The sequence below is a fragment of the Medicago truncatula genome, chromosome 2 (genome assembly GCF_003473485.1).
Source record: "Medicago truncatula cultivar Jemalong A17 chromosome 2, MtrunA17r5.0-ANR, whole genome shotgun sequence".
Taxonomy (NCBI): domain Eukaryota; kingdom Viridiplantae; phylum Streptophyta; class Magnoliopsida; order Fabales; family Fabaceae; genus Medicago; species Medicago truncatula.
In genome coordinates, this window is record NC_053043.1 from 39,579,159 (window position 1) to 39,598,866 (window position 19,708).

Sequence of the window (19,708 nt, forward strand, 5' to 3'; positions counted from 1 at the left end):
ATAATTATGGTTAGTTTGATTTTCTATAACTTGAAAACAATAAAAAAAAAAAACACCATTCATAACTTTCAGATGATAGCGTAGTAAAACGAGCGGAAAGACGGGCAAGTGAGTGTCCGTCTTTTCGCTAGTATATCTATCAGAATCATTATTAAATTATTATGGGTCGTGTTAACCGGTGCCTCCGGAGTACTCTTTAAGCATGCTAAATTAAGAAACTATTCTTTAAAAATGTCAAAGTTTTCAATTTACAATACATTGATTACACAACTTTTCATAAAAAGTTACTATTTAAGTCCTTTAACCAGTGTCTCGGGTGCACTAGTTAACATTTCCCAATTATTATTAATACTCATCATTATTCATTCCTACTAAATTTCTAAACCAAATTTAAAATTAAAAGTGAAAGTTAATCCTGATTATTACATATTAAGCTTTTCACATTCTCTTTCATAGTCTTTCCTTTCACACCACTTCTGTCTCTTGTTGTGCTTGCTGTCTACATCTCTTGTTGAACTCAGTCAAGCTTCTTACTTTACATACAATAGATAGATACAGTCTTCAAAATGAGGGGTTCTTCGGGTACTATCCACATGGGTGGAAATGGGATCATAAAACATAACAGGAAATGCAGAGACATTGTTGTTCTTGTCATCTTTATTGCCTTTTGGATTGCCATGATTGTTAACTCCAGTTTTGCTTTCAACAGAGGAAACCCATTTAGGTATAAACCTTAAAGTCTCAAACTTTATCATCTCATCGTGTTTCTGTAATTGCCAAGTTTTAGTTCTCAGGTCATTAGTTGCTGTTTCTTAATGGGTTTGTTTTTTTGGGTGTTTTGGAAATTTTGTAATGGATGTTTTGCCTTTAATAGCAAAACTGCTCAAATAACCGAGTCGTAGACAGTGTCAGTTCATGATTCAATCGGTTGAACCGTCCGGTTTGATTTTTAAAACATTGATTCACACACACACACACACTTGTTCTTGGTTACTGTTAAAGAGTCTCATATTGAATGAGATATGGCTTGACAATGTGTTTATAAATAGATATAGTTTTCACCTTACATGCAGGTTTTGTAAGGATGTTGAGTTAGACTCAACCCAAATTCTAAGATGGTATCAGAGTCTATCGAAGATCATTGGGCTACCTGCCATCAGGTTTTCGCTATCAGGCCACTAGGGTCACGTTCGAGGTGTGCAGTCATGGGCATGATATTGCCTGTACATGGGTTAATAACTGAAAGGCAATCCTCACCTTACAAACCGGTTTTGTAAGGTTGAGTTAGGCCCAACCCAAATTCTAATAGTTACTGAGGAACTGTACACTAATATTGTTGCTTGTGTGGTTGCTGTCGAACTGAAAGTGTGGAAGTTAGAAGTGGGAATTGATTGTATAGAAATTCTAAGCACATAATTTTATTATTCCTTTTTGTTATGGTTGTGTAATTTGTGAAAACTGATACTATGGTTTATTAGGCTTACTTTTGGGCTAGACTACAAAGGAAATGTGTGTGGGGACAAGCATGCAGGCCTTCATCAATTGGAGCTCAAATACTGGCTAAATCCTAATCAAGTTTATCAAAGTGGATTGAAGGATAGTCAGTTGAAACTTGGGGATGCTCGCAGTATATGCTTGTTGGACTGCCCTGTTCCGCGTGAAGATTCACTTGTCTGGGTTTGTGATTATCCTGAAGGAGATATTGTTGTTTCAATGGATGATTGGATTGATATGAACTATAATTATTATGCGTTCCTCACACCAGAAATGAGAAACTCCTCTCTTCAACTTCAAGGCCCTTGTTATCCTGTCATATTTCCTAGTGTTAATGGTGAGATAATTTTTCCATTTTAATCCATTCATAGATGCCATGGTTTGTTGTATGCATGCTTATGATTGTGTCGTATGGATGTATTACTTTGATTTCTTACCCTGGTTGCATTATTGCTCCTCGTAAGAAGAAGAGGGGAGGATGTTAGGGAACTGCCAATATCCTTTCTATAATTTTTTTTGGATATGCATATGTCGGCATAGTAGTTGTTATGCTGGTATTTTTTCCTTCACTATGGTTTGAAATACATGATTCTTAAAGCATACTTTTTTGTGTAGTTCACTGGAGTTGCCAATTCATTGCTAGAGCATCAAATGTGTCTTTAAGCCTTTGGCAGCAGATGGGTGGAGTTAGCATAAACAAAGACACTGTCATTGATAAGTCCATTCACAAGTATATCAATTCTCACTCAGCTGTCTTAAAGGTTAGCTTCTGTTTTTATTAACATTCAACTGGTTGATTCTTTAAATTAGTGTATTCTTGGTGGTGGTAAAAATGCAATCAACACAAGTATCGAGTAAAAATTATAGATGCTTGCAAATGTACATTTGGTTTAGAGTCATGATTCTTATCTGTTTTTACTCATCCTTTATAGCATTTTCACTCTTACCAAGTTCACTTTTTTTGTAACTTTGCATTACACTGTTTCATTTCATCTGTGTTGCCATTAAGCCTGATGTGTATTATATGTTGTTGAAATTAGAATTTATACAATTTTTTAATCTATTTACAGAGATACATGGCTGACATAGGAAAGGCATGGCCTGTGTTGATTGTTTGTGGTGGGATTTTACCTTTGTTTCTCTCCGTGATTTGGCTGCTGATGATCCGCCATTTCGTTGCTGCAATGCCTTGGATAACAGTGGTTTTGTTTGATGTTCTAATAGTATCAGTTACAATGTTCTACTACCTAAAAGGTTAGAATCCTGGCTGAGCTATTTTGTGAACCAAATATCTGTTTCTTAATGAAATTTCAATTTCAGAAGAGGACCAAAATATGAATATTGACCTATTTATTTCTATATCGTAAATACCCTACATGAACTACCGTCTTGTGTCCTCTCTGATATATTGACCTATTTGATAACAAAACACTTTCTCTGATTGTAATTTGATAGCAAAATCGTTCATCTGGACTTGGAAATGATCCAGATCGTATCCTTGTTCTTCTATGCATTTTGGGCATTAGAAACAATAAAAAAAGTATTTACTTCTGGTATACACCTAGAAAAATATTAAATATTAGATGCCTGGATGTTTATGACGGATATATATTCTAGTTGAAACCTATTGTACTCTATGTTGTCAAAGCGGAAATGCGGCGCGGCGCGGCCACCCCAAAAATTGACGCGGCGCGGAGTGCAGGCGCGTAGCGGGCGCTATTTCGGTGACGCGGACACTGATATATTTAATATTAAAATACTATACTGTTAAAAAAATTACTAAAATACCTTAAACATTACTCAAAATTCATGAAGTATTCCTAATTTGAAATAAAAGTCACAAGTCTTAAGCAAAACATAAAACATATTTGCAAAAAATACTAATAAAATTCAAGGAAACCGACACTTTAAGCCTCTAAAGCTTAAAGTAACAAAACTGCAAAACATTAACAATTAACAAGTTCATCCTCCCAATTAACAAATTGACAAATTAACAATTAACAACTAACAAATTGACAAATTAACAAATTCTGAAATCAAGAGATGAAGAGAGGAGAACAAAGATGGGTTCTGAGATGATGAGACGAGGAGATGGATTTTTTTTGTTGATACGATGAAGAAGTTGAGTTTGTGGCTGTGTATTTGGTTCTGGTGGAGAAGAGTAATAGTCAGGGTTTTGAAAATTACAAAAATGACCCTCAAAACGGTTTTAAATGAAGGGAAATCTAGTATTTTACACAGGGTTGTCAAAAGCGCCCGCTTTGACCCGCATCGCGCCCGCTTTTGCCCGCAATTGCGCCCGCTTCATCCGCTTTCTCCAAACGCTCCGCGTTAGAGCGCTGTGTCGCGCTTTGTTGTTTTTGGCCGCGTTCGGCCGCTATTGACAACAGAGATTGTACTTGCATATATAACTTTTGAATTACTATCTTCTCAAATCTTTTTATTTATCTTTGCAAACATCAATCAAACGAAATGCTGAGTTAATGTGGCCTTTCCTTCATGACTTTCAGTTGGATGGATAGGAAATGATGCTATAACACCCATCATTGGTGAGCATGATCCTTACATTCACATATATGGAAGGGTAAGAATCGTTGTGCCCAAGTTAGTATATATTCATTCTATGATTTCTCCCTCTCCCTCTGCATTGACGACTATATCATGTAAATCTTACAAACAGATTTCGGTTTCAGGAGCTGACTCATCTACGTATTGTCACTATCCTTATGACTTTTATCATGGTTGTTTCCATTCTTACATCAATCGCTATTGTTCGGCGCATCCTTATGGCAAATTCTGTCCTTAAGGTAAGACAACTATCTCTCATGCAATTATGCAACTATGATCAAGTTTTTTGTTTAAGTTCTCTGATTGATAAGTGGTAGCAGTTATGTTTTAAGCTGAAAAAAAGAGTAAATCGACATTTTAGTCCTTGAAATTGTAACAGGCGGTTAATTTAGTTCCTCATATTTTTGAAATAGCAATTCAGTCCCTTAAATTGAAAAATATCAATTAATTTAGTCCTTTTTCCAACCATAATTTTAAAGGTTTTATGCTTGTTTCGATGCAGCAAAAGGCAATATGTATGTCTTTTATTGGTTTTGATGGATGTTTACTAAAGACATTTTTTTATGAAGGAACTAAATTGATTGATATTCTTTAATAAATATTTGAGGGACTACATTGACCGATAATTACACTTTCATGGACTAAAATGCCTGTTTACTTTGAAAAAAATATTTGTCTGGGGTTGAGCCCCCATTCAGGGTCAAATTGTCATGTATTTTCAATAACCTCTTAAGTAATTCACAGAACCGGTATGTTACACGTGTCTAACCCTGATGCACATTATGTAGTACAGCATAGCAATACTAGAACTGCTTGTACCATTCAATCGATCTGATTGATTCTAATGCAAATATTGCTAATAGGTTGCTGCAAAAGTGATAGGAGAAGTTCAAGAACTTATTGTTTTCCCAATCATACCATATGGTATCCTTGCAGTGTTCTACATGTTATGGATTTCGGCTTTTCTCCATTTATTCAGCTCTGGCCGGGTTGTTCAGAATGACTGCCACTCTAACTGCTGCTCATATAACCTCATGGAAAAGAGGGTGATCTGTGATCATTGTTGTGGGTATAGCGTCCATTACACACCGCATATTGGAGTTGCCATCCTCTTTCACCTGTTTGGTTGTTATTGGGTTACACAATTTCTCATAGCAGGCTCATCAACAGTGATTGCTGGATCTGTCGCCTCTTATTATTGGGGTCATGATGAAGCATCGGTAAGTCAAAAAAAAATTGTTCGTATATGAAATGCATAATGCAAATCACAGAATATTTTTACCATAATTCCAAGGATTGGCTCTGAGGTGTACCGTTGTTGGTTTATAAATTGTTGAAAAAGGACTATCATTTTACCAATTATCTATGAGTATTAAAATTTAAACAATTTTCCATGATAGTTACAAATTTATCTTTTATATGTCATTAAAATTCTATTCGTCTTTGTGAATGCAGCCTGAAATTCCTTTTCGTTCGATCTTTTCCTCCATGAAGAGACTTATGTATTACAGTATTGGCTCTCTAGCTCTTGGCTCTTTGACTGTATCATTTGTAGAATCAATCCGCTTTTTGCTTGAATCTATTCGCCGCAAATTGAAAGTCTCCAGTCATGTGCCTGACAACTGGATCGGGAAGGCTGCATATCAATCGTCTCAATTTTTTCTAAGGTGTATTGAGTGGACCATCAAATCAGTGAACCGAAATGCTTATATCATGGTAAACTTTGTTAATATGACGATAAACCATTTATCATTTATTTGTGCATCATCTTGATATATATGTGCTTATTGTTTTGGTGCAATTATTCTTCAAATAACGATAGTTAATGACCAAGAGAAGTACCATGTTAGATCTGTTGCTTATTTTTATTAATGCATTCTACATTTCACTAGGTATATGATTTCTGGTTTCATTATTTATTCAATTAGTCATCCTTTTCTGCAGATTGCTATAACTGGTAAAAGTTTCTTTAGAGCATCAGCTATTGCAACAGATTTGGTTAAGAATAACATCCTACGGATTGGGCATGTCAATGTGATTGGAGATGTTATATTGTTCCTTGGAAAACTATGTGTCAGTCTCTCAAGTGCTGTTTTTGCTTTCCTCATGTTAGACACTCACAAGTACAAATCTGCGCATAACAAGCTCTCATCTCCACTCTTGCCTGTTGTGGTATGTTTTCTATATAACCTAATTGAAAGAGTATGGTTGAAGATCACTTACGGTTTAACCAAATCATAAAACATGGTAATTTCAATTATCATCTAGCTGGGTAGTTAATCAAAATGTTTTAATGTGTTCTATTATATGAAATCCAGAGGTTTTTATTCCAAACAAATGATTCCTTTGTACTCGTAAGGTTAATTGCAAATAGACATGGGATAAGATTAATTGCCGACAAGGGCCTATAACCTAGCTTTAGATGAAATGTAATGCTAGACCTAAAAAATGTACATGACAAATAACAAATTAGAATTGTACATGAGTTTATTAAACAATTCAGACCTATTTAAGCAAGCTCTTGCTCGACTCAGCCTATACCGGCATGCAACCTGTTACTGCAAACAATTATCAGAATCTCATATTGGATATATATTGTGTAAAATGCAGGTTTGTTGGGCTCTTGGATATATTGTTGTAACTCTTTTCTTTGGAGTTATAGAGATGTCAATTGACACCATCATTCTCTCATACTGTCAGGATTCTGAAGAGCATGGGACAGCACGATATGCTCCTCCCCTTCTCATTGAAACTCTCAGTGACCAAAATGATATGGAAAGACTTGCACAAGAACCCCGATGAAATATTCCCATGTTATTGTTTTCTCAATGGTAGATTTTTTACAGCACTTCAGGATTTAGAATCTAGTTGAGATGCTTATATTTTACCCCCTTAGTTGAGTTCTTCCCCTTGTATATAATATATGGTTTATACAATACAATGCTGGAATCTGTAGCATTTAAGTAGTTATATATTTTTCTGGCAAATTGGTTGTTCTAGGATATATATCATGTTATGGGCAGGCATAGCTAGAACAAGTTTTATACTACTACTTATATAATTATAGCCTCTGTTTGGATATGTGGTTGTAATCCACATTTTTTCCAAAATCACGGAAAAAGCAAGCGATAAAGCAGAAGCTCAGCTTCTTAAAATCATGGTAGAATTGCATTAGGTACTGTGCAGATATGCTTTTGGGAAAACTAACGTCATTCCAAACATGCTAATGGTCCTTCTCAAAACACCATCTTGTGATTAATTGTAAGATCTTTCCAGCTGTAGATTATTGAGTTCCAGTGCTAGGCTTTGTATTTTACTTCTATATATCTTCAAACAGAAGTAACATTTCTTAATGACTGAATGCCAGACTAGTGTTTTAAAACTCAGATTAGTTGAGGTGCCATGTCAATGGCATGAATCTTTTGAGAGGAGCAAACCACACTTTAGAAAGCTTTTAAAGAAGGTAAAACACTTTAATATGCAAACTATGGAGCAGTTGCATAAAACTGCATCCTAACATATCCTGTCCTATACTTCTTAAAGAACATATATGCTCATGTATCACGTTCTTTCAAAAGAAAAATAAATATAAATCAAATATATATTTGGCCCCCAAAGTTTTTTCCTCCAAAATCGAACTCGCAAACACACCTTAAGAGTTCAGATATAGTAATTTAGTAGAAAAAACTTGTCATTGAAGAACACAAAATTTAACAAATTGAAATATGTCATGAAAGGAAAATTTAGTAAAGAAAACTCTTCCTGTAAATTAAAAGTAGTTGCACCGATAGAGTGAAATGTCAATTTTTAAAGAATTGGTAGTGCTTGATAAGGGATGATGTATAATAATTTTCATTCATGAGTAGTTTAATTAGATAAAATAATGTATTGCACAACAATTCCTTACGTTACAAAAAAATACACTACATTCAGTGTCTCCTCAACTATAGATTATATAAATAGTTGTATTGCACTACTTTGTATTCATATGTAAGATTCTGTGTTGGAATTGAAATGCAACTCCTAGGCATCAAGAGACACAAAATGCAACCTTTCTACAATTGTCCCAATAAAGCATTGTTACCTTACATGGCTTTTTATGGGAACAAAAACAAGTCACCTTATATAGAGCTTCTAGTAATATTCATACAAAAGACACATCTATCAATGTACTACTACCCTTACCCTTTGCCATGTTTCATTTATATTCATTGGCATCATGATTTGCTTCCATTATTCCTCAATATTATCTTCCACTTGGCATAGAGGAGGATCTTGGAATTGGTTCTTCTTGTCTAGAATTGAATGGTACTGATGAAGATACTGAAGCTGAGGGTCGAAGGAGGGGCGTAACGGCCCGACTTGAAGTTTCGTTAGCAATAGGTGAAGGGGTTGATGTAACAGTTGGTACTGGTTGTAATTCTACTTCAGTGCCAGTGACAAGGTCTTTATGTGGATCACCGATTGTTTGATAGTCTTCTTCAATAGACAATACAGTGCTTGTGTCTGTATGAATGGTGGAGTCGTCGGCGAACATACCATGTCTTCTCTTCTTCCTAGCTGCTTTACCCCATCCATGAATGGTTTCCCTTATCCTCTGTGGAATTAATGCTGCCTTATAGTTTGTTCCCATCTGAAATAAATGTAGGAATGTTTTCTATGTTATTGCATGATACATTAATGTAGAAAAAGCCCTTCATTTATATTATTCGTTCAATGCAACAACTCCATTTCTACGTAACACAAGACAAATATTATTCACCATTTCATTCTAAAAGGAAACTATCTGTAACTGCAATGCTGTCCAGTGAACATGTAAGTATTGGTAATTATACAACTCCGAAATCCAAACTCAATATGGAGTCTTTGCTGCAGTCCTCTCCAACCAAATCATCAGCCGTTTTGGCCAGAGAGGGCTGAAAGGAGTTTTTGGCTGCAGGGAATCCATATTTTTTCACTTCAAAGCTACAATTTGAAGCTTTGACGTTTGAGTTGAGATCATGGAAACATGTGCTGACACCAATGCAAACACATACTTATATCCTTTTTCTAGGTCTTGGGTTACCTGTGTAACGAGTGCATAAAGTGGCAAGGTGCTGTAGCTGCAAAGAAACTGCCCAGCAAACCTACAAAGTTGCATACACGAAAGGTTAAAGGCACATGTCGATTTAACCACCAATTCTTGTGTAAACTAAGCCAATAAATATTTCACAGCAACATTTTGTATTAAATAATTGCAGAAATTTCCATGCTAAAACTGAAACGACGCAGTAGTTCTTTATTGACTTAGTTTACACAAGATAAGAATTCTTTGATTTAAACCCAGATAGAGGGAAAAAAAACAGAAGCTGTCTCGATTTCTGCATACCCCAAGATTAGCCTTAAATAAACAAGGAGGTGATTCCTAATAAAGCAGGAGTTATATCCAAACTGCCACTGCAGTAAAAAAAAAAAAAAAAACATTTCATTTGGTCAAATGCAAGTTTATAAATTTTATTAAACTTTGTTAATATAGAATCTTGGGATAAGGAAGTACCCAGAACCAAAAGAATGAAGCCAATTCAAAAGCATTCTGCCAAAGAAAACAGAATAGAACATCAGAAGTTAATAAGAAAATAAAAAATGTAAGCAAGAAACAATTGCATAAGATGTAGACGAACCATGAACAACCTGGAAGAGAATGAAATGGATTAAGGACAGTAATAGTTCAGGCTTTTTAAACCAGAAAAGTTCATCGCGAGGCCTCAACTTAGCTTCCGAAAAGAAACCACTAATTCCAGCATTCTCCAATGCTAAGGTTGCAATGACTTGCTGTAGCTTTGTTCCCACCAAAAGAACAAGCTGTGCTTAAACATTAACACATAAGAAATACCATGGCACGTTAACACCGTCATATGAGAATTCAAAGGCAAGTTTTAGAGCATCTTCAGCTAAGGAAATATCATGGATATGAGAAAAAAATAGAAAAAACTCCAATCAAACTAAACACATAATTGTAGTATAAAACTTTAAAGTTACTGATAAATTTTATGATTAATAAAACTATTGTAGGCAAAAAAAATGTAGTATATTAAGCTAATTTATATACCATTTCAGTGAATATGGCCAGTTTTATGCTACTTCATCAACAAGCATACTACTGTTCTATTCAAATTCCAAAGAAAAACTCACCAACTACCTCACAAAATGCCAACCACACGCAATTCACAGATTCAAAATGGTTCAGGAACAAGAGAAAAAAGTCCAGAGGGAATAAGAAAGATTACTTACCGATATAGGAATGATAGCTATCCAGAAATAGAGATTTGATCCTGGATGAAACCCGAAAACAATTAATTGTAAGTTTCAACGGTATGCAAAACCAAGTATTATCTAACCACGCTTTTTCAGGTAATTGAAGTGGAATGGAAGCTTTTGCCAGAAGAAATATCCACGGAGAATTTTTTCGAGATCCTAAATTCAAGGGAAAATATGATAAACTACTTTCACCTCAATTTCTCGTAGTAGGCAATACCTTTAATGTTGAAAAGCATGAAACCGACAACAAATCCCCATAGTGGGCCACTGCAAGTGATTTCACAAAACAGACAGGATTATAAACTTTCAACTTCATCAGAACCAAGTTGTGAAAATCAAAGAAACAATAACATAGCACGGCCAATAGAATATCCAAGATCAAGCACAACACTTAATATATTCTAGAATGAGAGTCCAAAAGAGATTTACATGAAGCTGCAATAATAGTTATTTCTGAATCTCAACTAGTACTAACCTCACACCAACTATCCTTTGGAATTCCTCTTCCATTGATTTAACCATGTAGCTGTGGAAATCATATTTTGATGAAAGGTTGTGATTCTACCATGAACAAGGAAAACAGACGATAAAGTAGTTAACATTCACAAAATAGAAGCTTATACATACTACATAGTTCCAAGAAACCTGACATACAAGGACCTTCACCAGGTGAAAACCTAATATCAGACAAATGCATGAAGAAATCCAGTTTCCTCTAAAAAATTAGAACTGGAGCTTTTTTAACAGAATAATAAAAGTTTAGAGATATGAGTTGACAAAGCTCGTGAATCTCATCATACGGTGAGTTAAAAGTTTTTTTATATCATAACTACGAGAAAAAACATGCAAATACACCAAGATAAGAACCAATGACTCAAAACCATTTACAAATAAAATACATTTTATTGCATACCGTGATGAAGCCTTTGCGAAGTGTAAGGTAGTCAGCACGAACCACAGAATGCCCAAATTGTCGGAAAAAACATGTCTGTAGTTAAACATAAATCTATTAAACAAGGATTTGATTTTTCCCATCAAGACTTACAAATATATGCTTGTTGAAACAGAACTAAATGAACTAAATCTATTAAGCAAGCGGAGATGTTTAATTACCATCCAAATGAATAATGAATTTGATGTATGAGTCTTGACAAAAGTCGATTGCCTTCGCATAGTCATCTGCCTAGTAATTTCTGTTGCAACAAATGAAATGGCCAGCCAATTTCTTAATATGGTTACCACATAAATTACATTACCACATACTTTTATCACATAAATTACAATAACTACATAAGTGACAGAAGCTATGCAATACGGAATAACAAAACGGTATAAGTTTGTGTGCTTTGTAAGTTTGTATCGTAAACTAATATTTTCACAAAGGTTATATAGTTAGTTTATGATAAAAAATAATACAAATAAAAGTTAACACATTAATGTATTAAGCTTACCAGATAAATAATTGCGCCGGTCCATGTGAGCCTCATCCTCCCACACTCTCCAACTGTGAATCTGGTTTAATCTAAAAGTGTTATTATGTCAAACAAAAATCCAGAAGTGATAATATCAGAAAGTTTTTCCTACTACGTCAAAAATCCATAAATGGTTTGATATGATCATTTTATCAATTTTCAAACTCTTCAACTTAATACCATCATTAATTAGCCAAAACTAGTCTGTCATAAGCTTGTTAAGATCAATAAGTAAAATGGAAAAGTGTCTGAGGTAGTTCTTCACTGACAGCAGAAACATAATATGGATTGTTATCAGTTAACTACTCCAATGCATTACTCAAATATTGTTTAAGCATAAAAATGTACAAATTTAACAAACAAACAATAATGATAAATATGGGGAAGTTAGGTCTCATCTACATTTGATATCTCACCTTCACAATGGCTAACAACATTGTTAGGCAACTGTAAGATACATGTGTTATCGCCATGACAAAAATGAACCGATGTAACTGCTCTAGACCTTCGTACGAAACAAATGGTTCATAACCCTGAAAAACATAACAAATTGCAAACCAACCTCCGTTAACATGGAGCAGTAAAAGCTGAAGTTAATCAACTTTAGTACATGTAAGGTATATAACGCATGCCTCTTTGCAGGAGTTTCTATCCATTCCATTCAACATCCTTCTAATTAAGCGTGGATAAGAAGCCGTCAATAATTTACGTCCTTCGGAGCCATTCTCTTCGATTTCTTTATTGATCTCAGATCTAGAGCACGGAGCAAAAGCACTATTATAGAACTTTGATGGAATGCAAATATTGGCTATCATGCCAGATGTAGCAGTAAGTAGGAGGGATATAAATCCGAGCAACATCAACTCTGAAAATAATGAAAATTGATCAGTGAAAAGATACACATTACATGAAATTAATACAATGCAGAGGTCAGTAAGGACTAAAAATAATGAATCAAAAAGAACTCTTTTCATATTTGGAAGGATTTTTGGTACAAAATGATTTGCGCGCGTACCTTCTTTCATCTTCTCCACAGCTTCAAGCAAAGGTTTTCTATTAGTTTTCCGCAGCCACTGCAGCCACAGAAAAAATACATATCAGAATTCATACCAAAGGAAGAGTTTATTCACAAAACCTTACAAAAGGGATGGTTTGGTCCCTAGTAAGACTTATGTATATGATTAAGATAGAATCAAGCTCAAAACATCAAATTAAAAAAGGTAGATCTATACGTATGGCTGGAATTGCATTAGGAGATACTTCTTTCCTTTCAAATAAATGCAGTACAGATAAATTTGTCATAGAGAAATATTAAATCCAAAAAAGAATCTAACCACGCTTAAATATTTGCTAGGCAAAATACTTTTTACCCTAAGTCTTAATTCTTAAGTTAGCAAAATGCCTTAAAAATGGAACAAACTTCCGGTTCCTAGTTCTTACCATGCAACTTTTCCCTACAACTACATAGATTAACACAAAAGACTAACAAAGTTCAACAATAAGATTTCAAGCAATACTTACATTGCTTAAACGATTAATGGAGCGCTCCACAAGCAAAGAGACGGCAACAAAGATGGTCAACACAGTGGCGACGGACCAGGTAGGAGTCAAGGCCAATGACCTTGGTTCTTTTACAGTTTCTGCCATCTTGAAGTATCCAAAACCACAGTCCGAACCTTATATATGACGAATTGCCTTAAAAAATCTAAGGCAACTTGGCCAATTTTTGTTTTGACAGTAGAATTCAACTTAATGCGCATCCACCTTGAAGCAACAATTTTTATATATTCACAGCTGAAACTCCTTGGAATTCGAGAAAGAATAGATGAAAGCTAAACCAAACGTATACTTAATTGACTTAAAATAAGTGTCTCATTCCTCGTCAAATTTGAAAGCTTTACAAACAGAAATCATGATACAACATTTGAGTCAACCTATGACTTATTAGTGAGACTGGTGATCAGTGATTCTGATTCCTAATTTAGAAATAAAGATACAACTAAACAAGGGACCATATATAGAGACCAAATTGAAGCTTCTAATCTCTTCACAACTCTTGCTCGAATTGCAGATTACCAAAGTCTCTTTCCCCCAATAACCAGAAGGCTAAGACTAAAATAACAATACAACTTGTTAACAAATAGAAATTTGTCAGAAACCCCAAATGAACCTGGTGGTTCCCCACTTCACATCAAAATCCAGCACAGCACACTCCAAAGATGAATAATTTTCAAAAATTACAGAAACCCCCCATGAGATGGGGGAAATACCAATTTTTCAATATAGAATTGAAAAGTAAAACAAGACTCTTTCTTTTCCTTACAGAAAGCTCTTGACAACCCTTTAGACCAACCCCATTTTCAAATCAAGCTCATATTAGTAACTCTGCAAAAAAAAAAAAAAACATGTTAATTCTTTTTTGTTCTAATGTTTCAACAACAATGCAAAGCAGATTTAGACATTCTTAAATCAAAGTAACAACAACCTTAAACAGTGTCTTGTTAAAAAAAAACATATATAACAGTGTTTGGAAGAATCTAGGAAACTGATAGAAGAATGAAAAGTGAAGATCTCTCTCTCTCACTTTATGTGTCAGATAGAAACAAGAAGTAACAGACAAAGTTTGAAGGTTAAAGTATAGGACATACATACATACATTGAATGAGTTCACCAAAAAAACTACGTAAGTTTTTATGATTTCATTTCCATATATGTGATATGAGGAAGGTTAAGTTCGTCTTTTTCCTGAAGGATGCAATATTGCCAATGCAAACACACACATTTTCAGTATCTTCCATGGGCCACAGCTACATGCCAACTCGCATTACTATTATTGTTTTTTTATTTTTTATTAGTCAAGATCCATTGCCAGACTCTATTTCTTCTCCCAAAATAAATAATATAAATAGATGAACACTTTTATAAACAAAAATATAACTTTTTAGATTCATCAACTATTATATGAATCTAAACTCATTGGCACATGTGAAATTTTATATTTGAAGTTTGAGTCATGAGGTTAGTATAGTCTCGACCAAATCATTTTTATTGTCTTAGAAAATCACTCTTAGAAAATAGACAATAAAGTTACCTGACCAAAAAAAAAAAGACAATAAAGTCTAACAATAATTCAAAAAGATATAATTTAGTTTGTGACAATAATACAAATGAAACAATTTGATCCTACAATTCAAAAGGTTCCTTAATATTTTTTCTTGAATAAGTTTTCTCTTGTTGTGCATTCGAAATATTTGTTCCTTAGGATTTTCCTAAAAAAAACACTAACCAGTATTTCAGGTAAGTTCGGTTTAGATAGTAAAGAGTTGCACCGCGTAATCAAATCTATAATTTTTTACTTCTCGACATTTAATGTGTGCCAAGTTTTGAACTTTAAAAAAAGAAAACACACTAACTAGTCTAGTATCTCTAAAATATTGATTAAAAGATTTGAAAATATCATCTTATAAAAAGTGTAATATTTGATGTTGTTAATATATTAAAGATACTAGTATAGATACCCGGCGTTGTCCGGGTTAAGTATATCATATTGAAATAATTTAAACTTATAAACTAAAAATCATTAAACTACATACCATATTAATGGTTAAATAAAGTTAGAGGACCCACATAACACAAACCCTAACGTTTATTTGAATAAAACTAACAGAAAGGACTAAATGTAGTAACAGTGAGAAACTTAGAGGACCGAAATAAATCAATTTTTAGTCAGAGGATCAATCTGATACCAACTAAATAGTTAGAGGACCAAAAAGGTAATTAAGCCTAAATTAAATTATAAATCACAGAAGTTTATCAAATTAAATTATAAATCACAGAAGAGTTTATCAAAGTGAGACAAAAAATATTAAATAATATTTACTCAAGATCATCCAACTCCATAGGCAAATAATTGGTTGACTTAACACCACTTTTGTGTTCTGTGAGTTCTCCCTTTGCATGTAATACTCCGATAATATCTTACAAAAATGTGAAAGGTGAAGTTAATATCCAATGCAATAAAAAAAACTATATAACAAATAAATAGGCAATAGATTTTTTTTTTAAATTCCTTAAAAAATACCAATCAGGTGTGAATCTTCATTCTTAACTTTAAAATTTTCATCATATGATGTGAACTTGAATGCATAAAAAAGAACAACTGAGTCATCAATAGGCTCCACAATGTCGCATCCTTAAAAAATAGTCTAAAATCATGACAAGTTGGTTTAAATTTATAATTGTTCTTTGAAATGGAGATATTTTTATCTCGTAACACATTCCCTCAACCAACATAGATTGATATTGTGCTATTTTATCAGTCCACACAGTGCATTGAATTTTTCTCTCCTAGAATATTAGAAGCAACAAAAGTCAACAAAAAATGTGAATAACTATACATAAAACTGTTCTAAAAACAATAGTAAAACATAACAAATAAAAATGATAAAAATTAATGACCATATAAAAATAACTTTAAATAATGTAAAATCATGTTAGTTTGTAAATGTTAATAAAGAAAAAAATTGATGCATACTTTTTCACCCATGAAAATCATATCGATTAAATCAACTTGGTCTCTATCTTTAAAGTTTGGCATTCTCCACATTCTAATGATCCTAATCTTGAACCTCCATACTCTATATTTATTGTTGATGGTTATGCTATCAATGAGGTCAAATTTTGTAGTCAAAATTTCTAGAAAAGAATCGAAAAACCAAAATGATGAAATTTATTTGTTAGTTATGAATCAAATTTGAACGAAAATAAAAATAACAAAAAGATAAAAATATGTTATATTAAAAAGTAGGATTAGAAAATAGTATATATATATATATATATAAGTTTTGCTAGAAGACGTCTTTTATGAATGTGTCTTTTAGCAAGTTATAACCATTTAGAAAAACAAATGACTTGTGAGTGGTTGGTTATTTAGAAAAGGTGTGTGTTCCTATAGACATTTGGGTTTATGGTGTCCTCATAATGGCACGCACCAATCATAACTGTTAATGAATTCACAAAACTTATCGCACCCGCATCCGTAAATCAATAAATAAAAATAAAAAACAGAAAACATAACATAAATACTGATTGCTAAATTGTTGAACAAAATCATTTATAATAACAATAATAAATATAAAACAAAATAAGAATGGATTTCATTAACTCAATTATAAATAAAAATAGAGAGAAGAGCAGTATTGTTTCCCGCAGAGTAGAGAAAAACAATCTGTAACTCCTATGCAAACACTCCTGATAGCAGCTGCTTGTGGGTGTTAGTTTTTGGTAAATCTGGCTATATAAAAATCGAAGTATAAGTAAAAGAAATAATAGAATAGGTGTTTGTTAAACCTGAACAAAGAAAAAGTTCAGATCAAAAGAAGGTTTGAGTTTCGGTTTGTGCTCCAAAAAATTTAGATCAAAAGAAGATTTGAGTTTCGGTTTGTGCTCCAAATATGTGATTAACAAAATCTCATTTATTTATAGTTAATTTTTGCATTAGAATATGTTGCTGAATGATAATATAAAAAAAAAACTAACCGAAGTCTTTTTTTCCTCAATAAAAAAAACTAATTGAATAATACGATACTAAAAGATTATATAGTAACTAATTGAAGTTTTTTTTTCCTCAAAAAGAAAAGTGAAACTTAATGGATAGTATTGAAAATATTATACGTAATTTGTTGAGATATTTCTGTTACATAAAATATTAGGTTCAATAAAAAAAATATTTAATGCATAGGATCAAAGTTTGTTGAGATATTTTTGTCAAATAAAATATTCATTTTAAAATAAAAAAATAATAAAAATTTCGAAAATAAACGTGGAAACTACACGTGGTATAAAAAACTTTACTTTATATATACAAGTAATTTATTTATAGTACAGATTTTCTTACATATGAAAACATTATGAAAAATAATATAATATGGGTCATTTGGTTGAATTTGGGTCTCAAAATGTACCTAAACTTTCATGCAGCAAGCACGTGTTTCCCTTTATAATCTCCTATATCTATGGCACTTGTTGCCTGCTGCAAGTGCAACACCACCACCAAGGAATCTATATTGGTAGGTAGTCATTTTTCACCCTTTTTTTTATTGATTTATGGGGATCATTTCTCATTTATTTTGGTGAACTCAAGATATTCTATGGTTGATAGTAAGAAATTTAGAAGGATTCCGTTGGAATTTTCAGATATGATTATTAAATAAATAAAATTTAATATGAAATTTCATTTAACTAAATAAACCAAATATGTTGATACAAAACCAACGACCATAAAGCAAATATCCTTTTAATGAGAAAATGATGATTATGTAGAATTTCATTAAGGTAGTATATAAATTTGATATGGTCCCATGAACATAGTTCGGTAGATAACAACAATGCATTCTAATTTACAGGCTACAACATCGAAGTTTGAATCTCAGACACCATACTTATTCATCATAAAACACTTGTTAGCAAAACTTTTTATTTAGTCTTCTTAACAAATAACGTTATTAACATTTTCTTAGAATTATTTCAACGGTCATTTACACTCAAATTTTATCAACAATTTGGCTTTAACTAGAATTCATTAACTAATCAATGACTTGTTTTATAACCAATTTTCCCCTAAAAACAATTTTATACTATTAATTGCAAAGAATATTCTAACCAAAAATAAATTGCAAAGAGTATTGATATAGGTGCCTCAAGAATACAAATGCAAAAGCAACACATCTAAATGCAGCAGTATGCACGTGCCCTCTTATATTATATTTTTCTTCTTGCATTTTTTTAAGAGGATTTTTCTTCTTATATATTAATATATTATCAATCAATCGCACTTTGGTGACTTGGTTGGTTTGTTGTTGTCTGTAATATTGTCAACGAATCTACACCGAATGCTCACTTTTTACACTATTTTTTATTGAGTGTATTGATATTTTATAACTTTGCTTTGTTAAATTGAAGAAAAAAAATTAAGACAAAATATTAGTAATTAGTTTGTTAGAAAGACGGGAAATTTGTTAATAGTAATTAGTGGCAGAGATTAAACCTGGACCTTCTTAATTTTAACTAAAAGCTTGATAAATTGTCTTTTTAGCAAGATTTATATCATATGGTACTACATAATTAGTTTGATATCGAGACTTTCCCAATGATTGGTGTGGAGATTTTAGGGTGGACTCCATTTTTAGGGTTCATAGTAGGCTTACCAATAACAATGACTATTTTAAAATAATGATGATATAGCCTTTTCCAGCATAAATATTGTGTAAACATTACGGTGGCATTTAGTATGCACAAGTGTTAAATTTGTGCACCATGCACAAATTGTTTGTTGAAGGACAGGTGTGGGTTGCTTACCTGCTGGAATAAAAATAAATAAAAAATTGAAACATATTTTAATAGTAAATATTGGTTGTTTGTTTTTGTTAATTGAACTCCTATAAATGATTAAAAACAATTACACCTCCATCCATATTAGATTTTTATTTTTGAAAAAAACCATTCTCTAAAAAAAAGTGCTTTTAATTTGTTCATCTCTTCTTTTTCTCTCGGTTACTCTCTCTCTCCCTTCATTCATTCATAAAAAAAAAAAAAAGGTGCTTTTAATTTGTTCATACTACTGTTAAATTTCCAGCAACCCATCTGCAAAAACCATTCTCTAAACCAATCCTCCCCCACATCCTTCTTTTTATTTTCAGCGACCCACTCTCCAGTAACACATTCTCTGTTAAATTTCTTTCCATTTCCCACTTAAGTTCGAAGGAAAATTTTATCAAATCAAAGAACCAATGAATCCACTTGTAACATTTCCTACAAGTACAATATTTAATATCTTGTTGAGATGAAAGAATAACCCCATAACCCAATTTTAAGAAGTT

General features: G+C 32.8%; 2 protein-coding genes across 3 annotated transcripts; one reads left to right on the forward strand and one right to left on the reverse strand.

The window, feature by feature from the left end:
- Nucleotides 1-443: 443 nt before the first annotated feature.
- Nucleotides 444-7,143, forward strand: LOC25487357 (choline transporter protein 1). The gene is made up of 10 exons (XM_013609263.3): nt 444-724; nt 1,479-1,831; nt 2,110-2,255; nt 2,565-2,748; nt 4,005-4,078; nt 4,188-4,301; nt 4,926-5,282; nt 5,518-5,778; nt 6,007-6,234; nt 6,673-7,143. The coding sequence occupies exons 1-10, from the start codon at nt 567-569 to the stop codon at nt 6,862-6,864; spliced, it is 2,067 nt and encodes a 688-aa protein (XP_013464717.1). The 5' UTR covers nt 444-566; the 3' UTR covers nt 6,865-7,143.
- A 790-nt stretch (nt 7,144-7,933) lies between these two features.
- Nucleotides 7,934-14,633, reverse strand: LOC25487358 (MLO-like protein 11). 2 transcript variants are annotated; one of them, XM_013609264.3, is made up of 16 exons: nt 14,317-14,527; nt 13,353-14,216; nt 12,847-12,904; nt 12,464-12,696; nt 12,248-12,364; nt 11,811-11,871; nt 11,473-11,552; nt 11,273-11,347; nt 10,835-10,920; nt 10,577-10,626; nt 10,333-10,373; nt 9,733-9,903; nt 9,599-9,634; nt 9,431-9,498; nt 9,128-9,188; nt 7,934-8,695 (listed from the first exon to the last, which is right to left on the reverse strand). In XM_013609264.3, exons 2-16 carry the CDS (start codon nt 13,476-13,478, stop codon nt 8,309-8,311), a joined length of 1,650 nt encoding a protein of 549 aa, XP_013464718.1. In that variant the 5' UTR covers nt 13,479-14,216; nt 14,317-14,527; the 3' UTR covers nt 7,934-8,308. The 2 variants fall into 2 exon arrangements, with proteins under 2 accessions (XP_013464718.1, XP_024632545.1); XM_024776777.2 differs by having other exon boundaries at nt 8,309-8,695; nt 14,488-14,633.
- Nucleotides 14,634-19,708: the final 5,075 nt, after the last annotated feature.

What these genes read in the sequence shown, in the direction of transcription:
- LOC25487357 (XM_013609263.3), top strand. Translation starts at nt 567, where the DNA reads ATGAGGGGTTCTTCGGGTACTATCCACATGGGTGGAAATGGGATCATA. An exon ending in CATATTTCCTAGTGTTAATG is followed by an intron (nt 1,832 to 2,109) that starts GTGAGATAATTT and finishes TTTTTTGTGTAG; the next exon opens with TTCACTGGAGTTGCCAATTC. An exon ending in ACATTCACATATATGGAAGG is followed by an intron (nt 4,079 to 4,187) that starts GTAAGAATCGTT and finishes TTTCGGTTTCAG; the next exon opens with GAGCTGACTCATCTACGTAT.
- LOC25487358 (XM_013609264.3), bottom strand. Translation starts at nt 13,478, where the DNA reads ATGGCAGAAACTGTAAAAGAACCAAGGTCATTGGCCTTGACTCCTACC. An exon ending in CAAAGGATAGTTGGTGTGAG is followed by an intron (nt 10,627 to 10,834) that starts GTTAGTACTAGT and finishes AATCACTTGCAG; the next exon opens with TGGCCCACTATGGGGATTTG. An exon ending in TCCATTTCATTCTCTTCCAG is followed by an intron (nt 9,635 to 9,732) that starts GTTGTTCATGGT and finishes TTTCTTTGGCAG; the next exon opens with AATGCTTTTGAATTGGCTTC.